Source organism: Armigeres subalbatus, chromosome 3 (assembly GCF_024139115.2).
Source record: "Armigeres subalbatus isolate Guangzhou_Male chromosome 3, GZ_Asu_2, whole genome shotgun sequence".
In the NCBI taxonomy this organism is placed as follows: Eukaryota; Metazoa; Arthropoda; class Insecta; order Diptera; family Culicidae; genus Armigeres; species Armigeres subalbatus.
This window is the reverse complement of record NC_085141.1, coordinates 132,918,715-132,933,331: the sequence shown is the minus strand read 5'-3', so window position 1 is coordinate 132,933,331 and position 14,617 is coordinate 132,918,715. Positions and strand designations below refer to the sequence as shown.

Genomic DNA, 14,617 nt, shown 5'->3' with positions numbered 1-14,617 from the left:
CATGACTAAAAACGCAAATATAATTAATATTCATAACCTTCACTGGTAGGTTCATGTGCACTTCTCATCAAAAGGACAAACTCTGTTATCATCGTAAATATATCAGTCAATTCACCTTCCATTTCCTTCATCGGCGTGGATCCATTTTTGTACGGCATCACGTTCCAGTACTCCGACGGCACGTAGTGATGATGGAAGTCAACAACCATCTCTGCGGCGGAACTGGTGACCACACCGTGCAGCGTGTCATACGACGATACGATACCCATATTGGGACCGCCATGGACGCTGCTGGTTCCACCGCCCCCATCGGAATGTCGTACACTGCCAAAATCCAAGTGATGCATTTTTAGTAACTAGCAAGTGGCGCTTCAATAGTCGAACACTTCCGGAGACTGACAAACACGATGGAAGGATATAAATCAATCGACAATCATGTCACTCATATTCGCACCACCTAACACTTTTCAGCACAATTTCCGTTGACACTTGGTGTGCTATATTTTTGTTATCAAAACGATTATTTTCATGCACCGATGAAAACCTCCAACACTATTTGCTATGATACACGGCTCGAAAGCACCCAAACAAACCATTTGGGTTGGCCCGGTTGCGACGAATCATTGGACAGCTACAGGGCCCTGCTAGTGAGAAGCACTTTTTTCACGGCTACCAGTGATCAACACCTAATTGTCTCGCACTTTCACAGGGAATTTTCACACCTCAAGCCCGAGATCGGTGGTCGTGTCCATGGCGCACGACCAGAACACATAAAGTATAAAAAACGAGGATCCCGGGGCCTGCGATCGCTTGATGATCTTCAGGAACCGCCTAAGCACCGATATATCAGCAAGTAAACACACTATCGCCGGTCGAACAATAATAATTAAACTTTCAACCGGTAGCGAAGATTTTCCCCTTCCGACCCACAGTTTTCACTACCGAATAACTAGAATGGGCGTCGTTCATTAAGAAGCACCGCGGGCGCGAACCGTTGATCGTACAATAAAATTATCAAGAATAACTCGAACTCGCTACCGGGTCGAACGAAAATGCCGCACTTGTGAAGCGTTACTCAATGATGATCCGCTCGGGCAAACGAGATCGAAGTGAAAGACAGAGAAAGGAGAAGGCGCAGTCTGGACGTTTTTTGGGAAAATGATTTTCCCTCAAGTGTTTTCCTCCCGGCAGCACTGACAGGCAGCAGAGAATCCGCCCCAGAGGCACTAGATACCGTGATCGCGCAGGATCATAAAACGAGCTGATCAGCAGGGAGTGAGAAAGTATCACGCGAATAGAGAGAAAAGCAGACGAGATCTAGATTGAGCGGACGAATTGTTCGCAACATGGGCAAAAATTCTGGATGCAGGGGCAAAACAAATTTGAAGCGTGCTATTCAGTATTAATATCCAGTAATCCTGTTAGCATCCTAGTTAATTAAATAATAAGATACTGAAAATTGTAAAAAATATGGTCATAGACGGGTTAATTATTTCAGTTTGGGGAAGTGATTACGTAACTCAAAAATTGACTATTATCAACCCCCTCCCTCCTTCCTATGTTACACTTTTCGTACAAAGCATCCAAATAGTTTGTATGGATTGCCACACTTTGGACCACCCCCGGCTCTAAGCGTTACGTAATTTATGGATGCACCTTTGCCATAAGACGAGTCAGATTTCCAGATACGTATTTCGACCACAACATTTATTTGACATGTGAAGACATTCCACTAAAAAGCTCTAAATAATTTTCTTTTCGAAATGTTTTCTAACAAAATAAATTCAAAAAAGTTCTCTTTGTCAATCAATTTACTAATTATTCCTCCGTATTACCATCAGGCATTTTGCAATTCTCCCAAACAAAAAATAATGTATTTCAACGTAACGATTTCACATAACAAGCGAAACATTGTTTGACCACTCCGACCAGAATAATCCCACTATGACGCTTCTTGATCAAATTTCAAATAGCAAGGAACAGCGGCGCATCACTCTCAATGAAGAAACGGAAAAAAGATAGCAGGGAGGCAACGTGATCTCGGGGAAAAACAAATGTGTGAAAAAGAGTGAAAGTGGGAAATCTTGCGCGAACGTTTTCTCGCAGCTTCTTTGACAGCCGTGAGCACCACACATGAGCAAGAGCGAGACCGCTAGTGGGACGTCGATTCACACCTAGATTGTTGGAGGACTTTTTTTTCAATTCCTTTCTCGCAGTCTTGAGAATAATTTTGGTTATTAAATGCAGTCATGTGTTGTGCATTGTTAATTTTGTTCTTGTATTGAAAAATATGATTCAAACTTTGATTTCACCATTCGATTTGAGATTTAGGAAATATGCCATTTTGTGCTTATTATTTGTCCTTCATATTGATTTTTTATGGCATGGTCTCGGGCCCTCACAAATCCTTATGTATCAAAATTAACCTTTTCTACCATTTCTACGAAAGTGCCGGAATTTCCGTAGGTCCCTGTTTTTAGTCATTAAGAGTGACAAAACTCTGTCATAATTAATGGCACTCAGACATCGCTGGTATGAAGCTCCAAAGCCTTTTGCTGCGGCCCGCGAAGGATTTCAGAATGTACACTACATGTGTCCCGTTGATAAGGATTAGATGACACGAAACGCTTTTCATCATGCCCAGTTTTCTTATGTTTGTTTTTTGAAAATATTGTTTAATGTTATGCCGAGACATTGTTAAGTCAATAGCTTCGCAGTGTTGATTATAAACAGCCATTCGGTTAAGAGGTCCAAATTTGGCATAATTTGTTCGGCGGTGGTTAGTGAAAAATAATGTCATATGTCGAAGTAGCCGAGAAGGTATGTAAAATTTAATTTCGACAAAATTTCAGTTGAGTCAACACGTTGAGAAACTATATCGTTAACAAATGAAACCGTTGCAAACACTGCTTTATTGTCTTATTTGTAACGCTATTCGTGGGTATTTTTGCATTATGCAACAGTTAAACAAGATAGCTAGTTGATGCCATTCAAAAATTGTCAAAAATCTTAATCATATTGATAATATTCACATTTCAAAAAAGTGGTGATATTCTGTTGCCGGAAAACTCGTGAGGCAAAACGCCTTTTAGCTGGCAGCTCCTAGGGTACAAAGCACCACGCGTCGGAGAATCAGCATTCTGGTATGGATAGTGCGTTGAGACGCAAGTACATTGTAGGTTAGTGCCACTAGGGCGTTTTGCCAAATTTCTTCAAAATGTGAAAATTTTCGGTTTTTCCGACCTTTCCATACACTATTTGAAACTTTTTTTGCCTAACCTACATAATTTTAGATCTAGTTTTGATACGGCCATCCTAATGACGGTAAATGTGAGGGAAACCACAGAAGGCGTTTTGCCTTGCCAACTATCAAGTTCACATCATTACGATGTTTATGCACCATCATGATTAATTAAATTCTTCACATCATAGATGTATGTTATGTAGCTCAACAGCAAAAAACTTCGATGGTATTGTCCGGGCTATGCAAATAGGAACTTCGTTCATTTTTTCCGCAGATTCTAACGTACTTATTGTTTAGCTTGTGGTCAAAATAATGTTGTCATACACTGATCTGAAATGAGGAAACTTTCAATACAAGTTAGGATTTGTCAGTATTCAAATTGCTATATTCTTAACTCGAGAAAATAAACTGAATATCAACATACTTTACGCCACCTAAAATATTTAACAAAGTAAATTTGTTTTCATGCTCCGATTAGTTGATGAATAAAAGGTTACAGTAAGATTCAATTGATCGAAAATATAGAAACATGGTATATAGTGCAGAACTCAGAGTTTATTTATTCGATATCTATTTAAAACTGCTGGCAAGTTCATCTGGCTTCGAAAATCTAAATGAAATTGTTAGACTCAATTAAGCTATTCAAAATCTCTTCATTCTAGCATTCACGGGCATAAATTTTTGGTGTCAGGTCATTTGGCCGAACGCCGTTTGGCCGAATGCCGTTTGGCCGAACGCCATTTGGCCGAATGCCGTTTGGCCGAACGGGTCGTTTGGCCGAATGCCGTTTGGCCGAATAGTTGAAAAAATGACCTCATTTTACGAGTGGTCCTTCTTTACTTCCTTTTTCATTCTTCTTCTTTCTTCCTTCCTCCTTCTTCCTTTTTCCATCCTTTTTCTTTCTTCTTTTTTCCATCCCCTAACTTCTTTTTACTTTCTTCCTTCTTTCTTCCTTATTCTTTCATTCTTCTTTCTTCTTCCTTCTTTTTTCTTCTTTCTTCTTTCTTCCTTCTTCCTTCTTTCTTATTCCTTCATTCTTCTTTATTCTTACTTCTTTCTTCTTCCTTCTTCCTTCTTCTTCCTTCTTCCGTCTTCCTTCTTCTTTTTTCCTTCTTCCTTCTTCCTTCTTCCTTGTTCCTTTTTCCTTCTTCCTAATTCCTTGTTCCTTTTTCCTTCTTCCTAATTCCTTCTTTCTCCTTCTTCCTTTTTCCTTCTTCCTTCTTCCTTTTTCCTTCTTCCTTCTTCCTTCTTCCTTTTTCCGTCTTCCTTTTTCCTTTTTCCTTCTTCCTTGTTCCTTCTTTATTCTCCATTCTTTCTTCTTTCTTCTTCATTCTTCCTTCTTCCTTTTTCCATCTTCCTTCTTCCTTCTTCTTTCTTCCTTCTTCCTTCTTCTTCTTTTTTTCTTCCTTCTTCCTCTTCTTTCTTTTTTCACCTTCTTCCTTCTTCTTTCTTCCTTCTTCATTCTTTCTTCTTCCTCCTTCCTTCTTCCTTCTTCCTTCTTCCTTTTTCCTTCTTCCTTCTTCCTTTTTCTTTCTTCCTTCTTCTTTCTTCCTTCTTCTTTCTTCCTTCTTCTTTCTTCCTTCTTCTTTCTTCCCTTTTCCTTCTTCCTTCTTCCGTCTTCGTTCTTCCTTCTTCCTTCTTCCTTCTTCTTTCCTCCTTCTTCCTTCTTCCTTTTTTCTTCTTCCTTCTTCCTTCTTCCTTCTTCTTTCTTCCTTTTCCTTCTTCCTTCTTCCTTTTTCCTTCTTTCTTTTTCTTTCTTCCTTCTTCTTTCTTCCCTTTTCCTTCTTCCTTCTTCCGTCTTCGTTCTTCCTTCTTCCTTCTTCCTTCCTCCTTCTTCTTTCTTCCTTTTTTCTTCTTCCTTCTTCCTTCTTCCTTCTTCCTTCTTCCTTCTTCTTTCTTCCTTTTCCTTCTTCTTTCTTCCTTCTTCTCTTTTCCTTCTTCCTTCTTCCTTCTTTTTTATTCTTCCTTCTTCCTTCTTCTTTCTTCTTTCTTCCTTCTTCCTTTTTCCTTCTTCCTTCTCCCTTCATCCTTCTTCCTTCTTCCTTCTTCCTTCTTCCTTCTTCCTTCTTCCTTCTTCCTTCTTCCTTCTTCCTTCTTCCTTCTTCCTTCTTCCTTCTTCCTTCTTTCTTCTCTCTTCTTCTTACTCCTCATTCCTTATTCCTTCTTCCTTCTTCCCTCTTCCCTCTTCCCTCTTCCATCTTTCTTCTTCTTTCTTTCTTCTTATTTCTTTTTTCTTCTTTCTTTCTTCTTCTTCTTTCTTTCTTCTTCTTTCTTCCTTCTACCTTCTCCCTTCATAAGTACACGTATTTCAACTATTCGGCCAAACGGCATTCGGCCAAATGGCGTTCGGCCAAATGACCCTTTCGGCCAAATGGCATTCGGCCAAACGACATTCGGCCAAACGGCATTCGGCCAAACGGCATTCGGCCAAATGACCCTAAACCAAATTTTTGAAGTCCTTGAACTGATAGGAATCGTTCCTGTTTTGTAGTGAACAATAATCTTTCAACAAAAATTCAAAATCTGGTTTGAGCTAATCACCGTGGATTTTATTAATTGAAATTGATTGGCTTTTTTCGGTGACGATGAAATCAAAAAGGCATTTTTCACGTTACGCGTTTCGGCCTACTATTCTTCAGGCATCATCAGACGTCTAAAAAATAAACATTTATTACAAAAAACTACAAACATTTTACACAAATTTACATTCACAATTGAACACTCACAATTCGCTAATGCGACCATTTCCCTTCCTCGGTCAAACTAAACTAATTTAATTTCCCACCACCCTTTACTCTATCACAGATTTCTCAACGCCCATCTGCGCCTGTTTCGTTCTCCACATTATTGGTATCGTTTGTTGTTCGTTTGTGTTCGCCTTCACGTAGCCTAGCCAATAGCACATTGTACGTGCTGTTGATATTCCCACATTCACGTTGCAGGTTTACCGATTGCCTTTCGCCTTGTTTTTTAATGTGGAATACCTCCGCAATCATCCTGGTCTCCGGGTCTGCGATTCTCTCCAGTACGGTGGTTTTTTCGAAATTGAACACGTGTCCTTCCTCCATTGTGTGTACAGCCAGGCCAGATCGCGGGTTTCGCTTTTTGCTGTCGTTCTTGTGTTCCATGATCCTCACTTCCAGCATCCGTTTCGTCTGTCCGATGTACACCTTACCATCATTCGTTCCGCACGGTATGGAATACACCACGTTCTTCTGTTTGCCTGGTGGCAACGGGTCTTTCATCTTGCTGAAAATTTGATGTTTTATCTTGTTCTGTGGGCGGGAGGCTAGAATCACATCATTTTTGTACAGCGTTTTTCTAAGTTTTTCACTTAGACACGGCACATACGGAGCTGACACATACTTTTTAGTTTGGTTGCAACCATTTTCCGCCTCCAGTGTGTTGTAGTGTTTGTGAACGCGTTCCCTTTTCACCCTTTGGACGAACCACATCGGGTAGTTGTTTTTCAGCAAGATGTGTGCTGCTTGGTTTAGAGCTTCTTCCCGGTTGTCTCCATAGGACAGCTTGATAGCGCGATCAATTAATGCGATTGCTGTGTTTTATTTATGTTGGTGGGGGCTTTTCGATAGATATAGTCCAAATATCTTCCATTCGACTGTTTTGGCAACCATAATGATGTGATTTTTCTATTTCCTCGTTCCAGCATCATGTCCAGAAATTTAATTTTTTCTTTTTATCTCCATTTCCACGGTGAATTGTATGCGATCATGGAAGTTGTTGAACGTGTCCATGATCTCTTGGACATGTTCGTGTTGAGCCACACATAAGCAGTCGTCCACATACCGTTTATACAGTTGTAGATGTATATGTTTTTCCTCCAGTGTCTTCATGCAATCCTGTTCCAGCTTCTCCATGACCATGTTAGCGATTACAGGTGATAGTGGTGATCCCATTGGTACTCCATAGCTCTGTCCGTATACTTCACCTTGGTACACGAAAAAGGTTGACTCCAGAACAAGTTTAACTGCGTTGATGAAACTTTCTTTGTCTATACTTGTGTGGGTTTCCATCTCCGTCCATCTTTCTTCTAAGCATCTTAGAGCGAAATCTACTGGCACGTTTGTGTACAGTGAAACTACGTCTAACGAAAACATAATTTCTCCCTCGTTCGTCTGTACTCCTGTGATTTCGTTCGCAAACTCGAAGCTGTTGCGTACATGGAAATCTGTTTTTCCAACAATTTTTCCTATGATGTCCGCCAGGTATCTTGCTATGTTGTAGGTTGCTGATCCAATCGTCGAAACGACCGGCCGTAATGGTCTGTTCTCTTTATGTATTTTTGGAAGACCATATATACGGGGTGGGTTGCAGCTTGATTCCTTCAACCTGGTTCTAGTACGGAAGTCAATCTGTTCGTTTATGAACCAGTTTTCGATGATGGCGTTCATTTTCTTGAGAATCCTGTTTGTTGGGTTCACCGATAGCTTTTTGTAGGTACTGTCATCCTGCAGCAGGTTGTGCATCTTTTGATGGTATTCCTCCGCCTCCATGATCACCGTCTTGCTTCCTTTATCAGCTTTGGTTATCACCAAATTCGGGTTTTCCTTCAAAAACTTTTTGCACTTCAAGACGTCCTTCTCGATCCATTCGTCCGATGGGTGGTGTGGTTGTCGATGATAATTGGTATGGTTAATTATCGCATTGGAAACGTCCGACCTGATCTCGTCTGCGTTTTCCTTCTTTTGGATACATTTCTCGATGCTTGCTACTAATTCGATGTACGGAAAGTTTTTCCGATTCTCCGTGTTGAAATTTGGACCCAGCATCAAAGTTCTTTCGACGTAGTCCGGAATTGTCATAGTTGTAGTGTTCTCTATCCACTCTGCTTCTGTGTTGATTGACATAACTCTTCTTGTTTTCATTCTGGACATTTTTCGCTCCTCTACGGCTCTCACTTTATTGTAGACGGTTCTTGTCCTCTCATTCACCATTTTGTGGATTCGTGTTGAATCCCTTCGGTCGAACATTTCATCCACTTTTCGGTTCATGTTGAGTTTCACAGTTTTCAAATTTGCCATGGAACGCTTGGTATCCGAGATCATAACACTAAGAAGTCGGATTCGGTGTTTGAACACTACTTTTTCTAGCTCACGCTTCGATGTTTCATTGTCCAATTTGATGTCATTTTTGATGTTCAAACATGGCGGTATTATTTTACACCTTCTACAGTTTAGAAGAAATTTCCTTTGCTAACTTTATGGACACTTCCTGAAGGCGCCGAATGAGATTCCGGCTGTTCTCTCCATATTTACTAGAGATTTCGTTTATTAACAACATTTTCTTTGCCAACTGATACGATCTGGTTTGAGCTAATCACCGTGGATTTCATTAATTGAAATTGATTGGCTTTTTTCGGTGACGATGAAATCAAAAAGGCATTTTTCACGTTACGCGTTTCGGCCTACTATTCTTCAGCCATCATCAGACGTCTAAAAAATAAACATTTATTACAAAAAACTACAAACATTTTACACAAATTTACATTCACAATTGAACACTCACAAACGAACAACAAACGATACCATATACCCGACGTTGTTCTCCGCTGCGTCGTTAATGGCTGCTTTGACTGTATTCCAGCAGTCCTCAAGAGGGGCCCCATCGAGCTCACCCTCTTCCGGCAACGCTGCCTCGAGATGCTGCGCGTATGCAGTGGCGACATCAGGTTGCTTCAGTCGCTCTAGGTCGTACCGCGGCGGTCGTCGGTACCGAACATTGTTGATGACGGATAGTTTTGGGCGCAGTTTAACCATCACCAGATAGTGGTCGATTTGTGATTCTGTCTGCAGTGGTGATCTCCAGGTGTACCGATACGGGAGGCTGTGTTGGAAGTAGGTGCTGCGAATGGCCATATTCTTGGAGGCGGCGAAATCAATTAGTCGTAGGCCGTTTTCGTTCGTCAGCCGGTGAGCGCTGAACTTTCCAATAGTCGGTCTAAACTCCTCCTCTTGGCCAACCTGAGCGTTTAAATCTCCTATGATGATTTTGACGTCGTGGCTTGGGCAGCTGTCGTACTCACGTTCCAGCTGCGCGTAGAATGCGTCCTTATCATCATCAGTGCTTCCGGAGTGTGGGCTATGGACGTTGATTATGCTGAAGTTGAAGAACCGGCCTTTGATCCTCAACCTGCACATTCTCTCGTTGATCGGCCACCACCCGATCACGCGCCTTTGCATGTCGCCCATCACTATGAAAGCTGTTCCCAGCTCGTGTGCTGCCGCAGCTCTGGTAGATGGTATGATTACCTCTAAACGTTCGCACCATTGACCCCTTCCAACAAACCTCCTGCAGCGCTACGATGCCGAATCCACGGTCCTTGAGCACATCGGCGAGTATGCGTGTGCTCCCGATGAAGTTGAGAGATTTGCAGTTCCACGAACCGAGTTTCCAATCGCTAGTCCCTTTTCGTCGCAGTGGTCTTCGCCGATGGTTCCGGTCCGTACTCTCTTGTTGATTGTTCGTTGCTTAAGTTTTTTAAAGGCTGGCTTGCATGTCCTGACACCAAGCCCCCTAAATTTCCGGAGGACCATTATTCCTTGTTTCTTTCCGGTGGACAATGGTGCACAGTTTTACTTAGCGTCCCTAGCTGGCACTCGGACGATGATCAGTCCCCCTAACATGGAGAAAAGACGCTGTTGTGAGCCGATCCTGACATGGAGAACAGACGCTCAATAAGATTTGCACCTCCGGAGAGGAGCAAACCCCCTTCCCTGTCAGCATACGACCATAGTTCCCACCGGGGTTGGTTACCCGATCTTCCCTAAGGTTGCTCGTATCCCGGCCAGCACCGCGGGGAGGTAGGGATAGGAGTTGCTGGGTAAGAGGCTAAGGACCGCGAGATGGGGTCTATTTTATTCCTTCAGGTACGCGAAGTACCAATGGTACGCTTTACCCAGCATTTGCCGTGCCGGTGATAAAACCCGTAGAATAAAATGTTCTTACAAGTATGTTATTTGAAGAAGATTCATCGCAACAAAACAGATATTTAAAATCATTTTGATTAAGCTTTAAAAACAAATGATGCAATTGTAGCCCTTGCTAGTAGCATACTGGGGATCACTGCTCTAGGATGAACTCTTGGAACTGGAATTGTTGTCATCAGCGATCACAGATCACAGTAAAATTCGCCGCCATACCAAACTGACTACATGTACAAAACGCTCTAACGAGTCCTGGACGATGCTCGTGGAGGATCAACGCGCACTACGAGTTTTCGAAAGGAAAGTGCTGCGTACCATCTGCGTGAAAAACCGTGTCCTGAAAAACCGCGTCCATCTGAAATACCATAATTGTTGGAAAATTATACCAATAATTGGAGGAACAATGGTTACAATCAAAGTGTATGTAATTAAGGACATAGTTGGAAGAGTACCACGATGGCAGTCAATATGACACCTTACTTCCCGTGATATTGAACATGTTTCTTCAAAGAGTCCCATGAATTTCGGCCCGAATTATATCATAAATCAGCAGTTTCGTGCCAATTTAATAGCCGTTCGCGATTTGCTGGTTTTATCACTGCACTTCACTTCTTCTCAAATGACATTGATAAAATCATGTTTTTACTCACTTCTCCGCACACGAGCAGCCCGAAATGTTGATCGAATGCAAATTAGGTATCACTTTTTAAAATCAGTCACTTGTTTGAAGCGAAAACTTAATATAAACTGCTTTTTTTTGCCCGTAAAAAACAATTAAAAAATGATCGCGGAGCGAATGTAAACACCGGCACCGATAGCAGCAAACTAATAATTAGGGTGGTTCAAAAATGATTTTGCTCCGCCAAGCTCAGTCGATTATGTTTCATATTTTGGGTGTCGTTCGATGGTTCGTGCTGGTTTGAATAGGTCGTTTCAGGTTTGATTAACAGTTGATATGGCGAAGTTGAATTTAACATTATTCTGATTGGGGCATTCCGTCATTGGGCGCTGGCGAAGGGGGAGACCATATGACTGGATGAAATAATAAAGAGCCTTACTGCCGCTAACCGCAAGTCAAACTTCTCTGGATATGGGCGCCATATACAGATAAGTCTGACTTGCGGTTAGCGGCAGTTTAGCTCAATAGAAAATACATATTGAATGGTCGTTCCAATAATTGGGAGTCGATTTTAATCGAAGTTGCGAATTTTTTGCATGATAATCAGGATTTTCAGAAGGCATCAGTGAAACGTGTAATTCAGCAAAATAGCCAGAATTTGTCTGTGATATCTATCGCACCAGGGGCAGATTCTTCATACAAAAAGTGTGACTTTTGGAGGACACTCGGAGCATGGGACGGAATCGATTAAGCGTGGTGGAGCTGGGTCGTTTTTTGAACCACCCTACTACAATTCTTTGTTTTTTTTTATAAATACGACACCAACACTACTACAGTATATGACAGTTTTTATTGTACCAATACTTTCAAAGCTTTGTTTTGGTACTCAACCCACCTTCACCTGAAGAGTGGCGATATGTGCCGTATTCGACAGGTCTCCTGCTCGTTTGGAACACGATTTTGTGTGGGAATGACAGATGAATTTTGTTCCAATCCTGACAGTGTCGCCACTCGACCCGTAATGCTGGGTAGATACCTCTTCGTGGTGTGTTACGGGGTAAGTTCTACCATGGTCACATTGCCAGCTACAGGCACATCCTGACCCAACGAATACCTTCCCAATATCCTTATTCCTTCTCTCCCTAGTAACGGTACATATAAGCGTGGCCAGGAATAGTAATTCTAATGCTTTTGTCATTTTTGTCATAGATTGAAATTAAGGACTACACCCACCTTGGTTTCTGATAGCAATCTGGACAGAGATTTCAAAGGAAACATAAGTATCACTAGTTTCCAGTCCACGAAATATACCGTAGCAATGCCATGCTTTCGCCTTTTCATATATTTGTATTATATTTATTTTTCATATTTCATTATATTTATTTTTCATATTTTTAGATTTATTTTTTAAAATTTCCACATTTTTTTATATAATTTCATATTTCAACATTTTATTTATTTTTATAGTTTTTATATTATCATAGGGGGGTTTTTAATGCTGATTATGTTCAAATTTGGCCTAAACATTCTTTGCATATCAAAGAATATTGTGGCCAAATTTTATAAAATTCGGTCGACAAAAACCCCCCTGACAATGATAGATCAAAACCTGCCAAAGCCGTCTGTTCCCCTAGCAATTTTAATTCTTTTATTACATTATATTATTACTAGTTTATTTGTGGACGCAGTAGCGCCCGTGGCAAGTGTGTGTTTTTTTTAAATATAAACGTCTTTTGTCTGTGATTTTTTCATCAAATGCTGTGTCTGGTTGTCTAAGTTTGTCATTGGTTTTATTTTCTGCATCTGATAGTAAAAAAAAATTGAAGCGTCAAATATTTTATTTTTTGTAAGAATTTCCCCGCGTGCTGCGTCTGGTTGGCTAGTCACCGGACAGACAAACAGAGCTATTATATATATGATGTTTCTTATTTTCATATTATAAATTTTTCATATTTTCATGCTTTTTATATTTATATTATAGTATTATGTACCTTCATATTTTCATGATTTAACATTTTCATAGCACACTACAAAACATCCCAGAAATGAAAGCTTGTCAACATGCCATGTAACCTTTATGCAGACGACGTCCTGGCACATAACCTGCTATCTGATACTAAAAACATTTTGAATAAAAATTAAATTCTTTATAATTTCCAGCTTCTTCTACAAGAGATGTACATCCCGAGTTAACTTCGGCTCCTAGTTGATGTTATATTCTACAAATATATATAAAATTTGATATAATTTCTTATCATTATGTTCTTCTTTTCACTACATATTTACATACAACTACCAAAATAAGAACTTAAAAAGAACGCGGTGCGTATGGTATGGTATGTCCACGCATCCTTCATCCCCTGTAGATTCGTGATATGTATCATGTTGAAGTGAATACTTGAACACGATACATCTCAAATAATCTCGCTTAAAAAAATGTTACTTAGGTCCTTTTAAAAAGTTAAGCGAGTAATCATCTCTGCGGCAAACAAAACGCAGTGGGCCTGGCCGCTTTGAAGTTTATGTCATACCACTGGTATACTGTGAGCCTCAATATTGACAAGAAAAATTATTGGGCGTCATCTAACTCAATGATTTTCCAGGATGCTTTCTTTGTACTGGCTGCGTTAGTGTTCGACAGTGCTGTCATGGCAAATCATGAGCTGGTTACTCATACATTTAAAATTTTGCGCCCCTTGGAAAATCCGCCCATCAAACTTTTTTGATTTGAAAATTGCGCCCCACGCCTAAATGTGAATAAATTCAATTTAATACTTATTTTAGATCAAACAAAACACGTAATACCGCCAGAGTAACACCAGATATTAGTTTGATGCATCATATACATCTGCATAAACAAGAATTCATATGTAAAGCACAGACAAACAGACATAACACTCCTCAAATTCCCATCGTTTACTGATTTACTTGTCAATTCAAATAGTCATTAGTTGGCCAATCGATCACTCGTGGCGCGTGCATCGTTTTTGCTCGAGTTCAATTGGCATGTTAGAATGAAAGTGAAATTCTAATGAAATAGGATCTTCAAAATATAGACTGTGATGGAACGGAACTCCTATAGTTTTCAAAATACCAATGAAATTTCGCTTTCTAAACTCATTGATTGCATCGTATTATGATTTTTACAGGTCTATGTGCCGACTTCTTTCAAAAACAATTATGTTGATGAGTAAAACATTGGTCGAAATTTCAACTGTACTTTGTATTGAATATTGGATTATTTTTCTTGATTACTCCGCCCTCTGTTCAAGTCAAGTTTTTGTTGTCTATTTAAATCGCCTCCATTTAATACCAATGCATTTTTATCTAAAAAATATAGAAAACTTTTACTTAATTTAGAGGTCCTACGCGCCTCGAATTGATGACTGCCTCAACAAAGGTTGTTTTTCATACGAAATGCCTAACTTTGACAAGCTAGCCTTTCTAATTACCTCATATTATCAAAACATTTTCTAAAGGAAATACCGCCAACTTAGAATGCCTTTTTGAAATAGCTTCAAACCAGTATCGAAACTTCTGAAGATATTTTCACTAATTTGCAATGCTTTTAGGGAAATTTTGCACTCTGATCATTTGCTGTAAAGAAAGGCTATCATTTCACTCCGAAAACGAACTTTTTATAAAAGGCTCTTAGACCCATAGTATTATATACCAATCGACTCAGCTCAACAAACTGAACAAATGTCTTTACGTCCACGTCCGTTGAATTTCGCCTGCACCCGACATTTTTTTCTTTTTTTTTAAGTTTCGTCTCCACAAATTTAGGTAGGGGGAATGACGGCTTTGGCA

The 14,617-nt window shown here is 40.2% G+C and overlaps 2 protein-coding genes across 3 annotated transcripts in view; one reads left to right on the top strand and one right to left on the bottom strand.

Moving 5' to 3' along the window:
- The window catches only part of LOC134225263 (T-box transcription factor TBX1), a 104,119-nt gene extending 103,029 nt beyond the window's left edge, over nucleotides 1–1,090 (bottom strand). Inside the window, exon 1 of one of the 2 annotated variants that reach the window (XM_062705191.1) lies at nucleotides 116–1,090. In XM_062705191.1, coding sequence (XP_062561175.1) covers nucleotides 116–347 — 232 coding nt within the window. In that variant the 5' untranslated portion in view covers nucleotides 348–1,090. The remainder of the gene's footprint in view (nucleotides 1–115) is intronic. The other variant, XM_062705192.1, reaches the window with a different exon arrangement.
- The window catches only part of LOC134225264 (uncharacterized), a 303,832-nt gene that overhangs the window by 138,518 nt on the left and 150,697 nt on the right, over nucleotides 1–14,617 (top strand). The gene's annotated exons all lie outside the window — the stretch shown is intronic.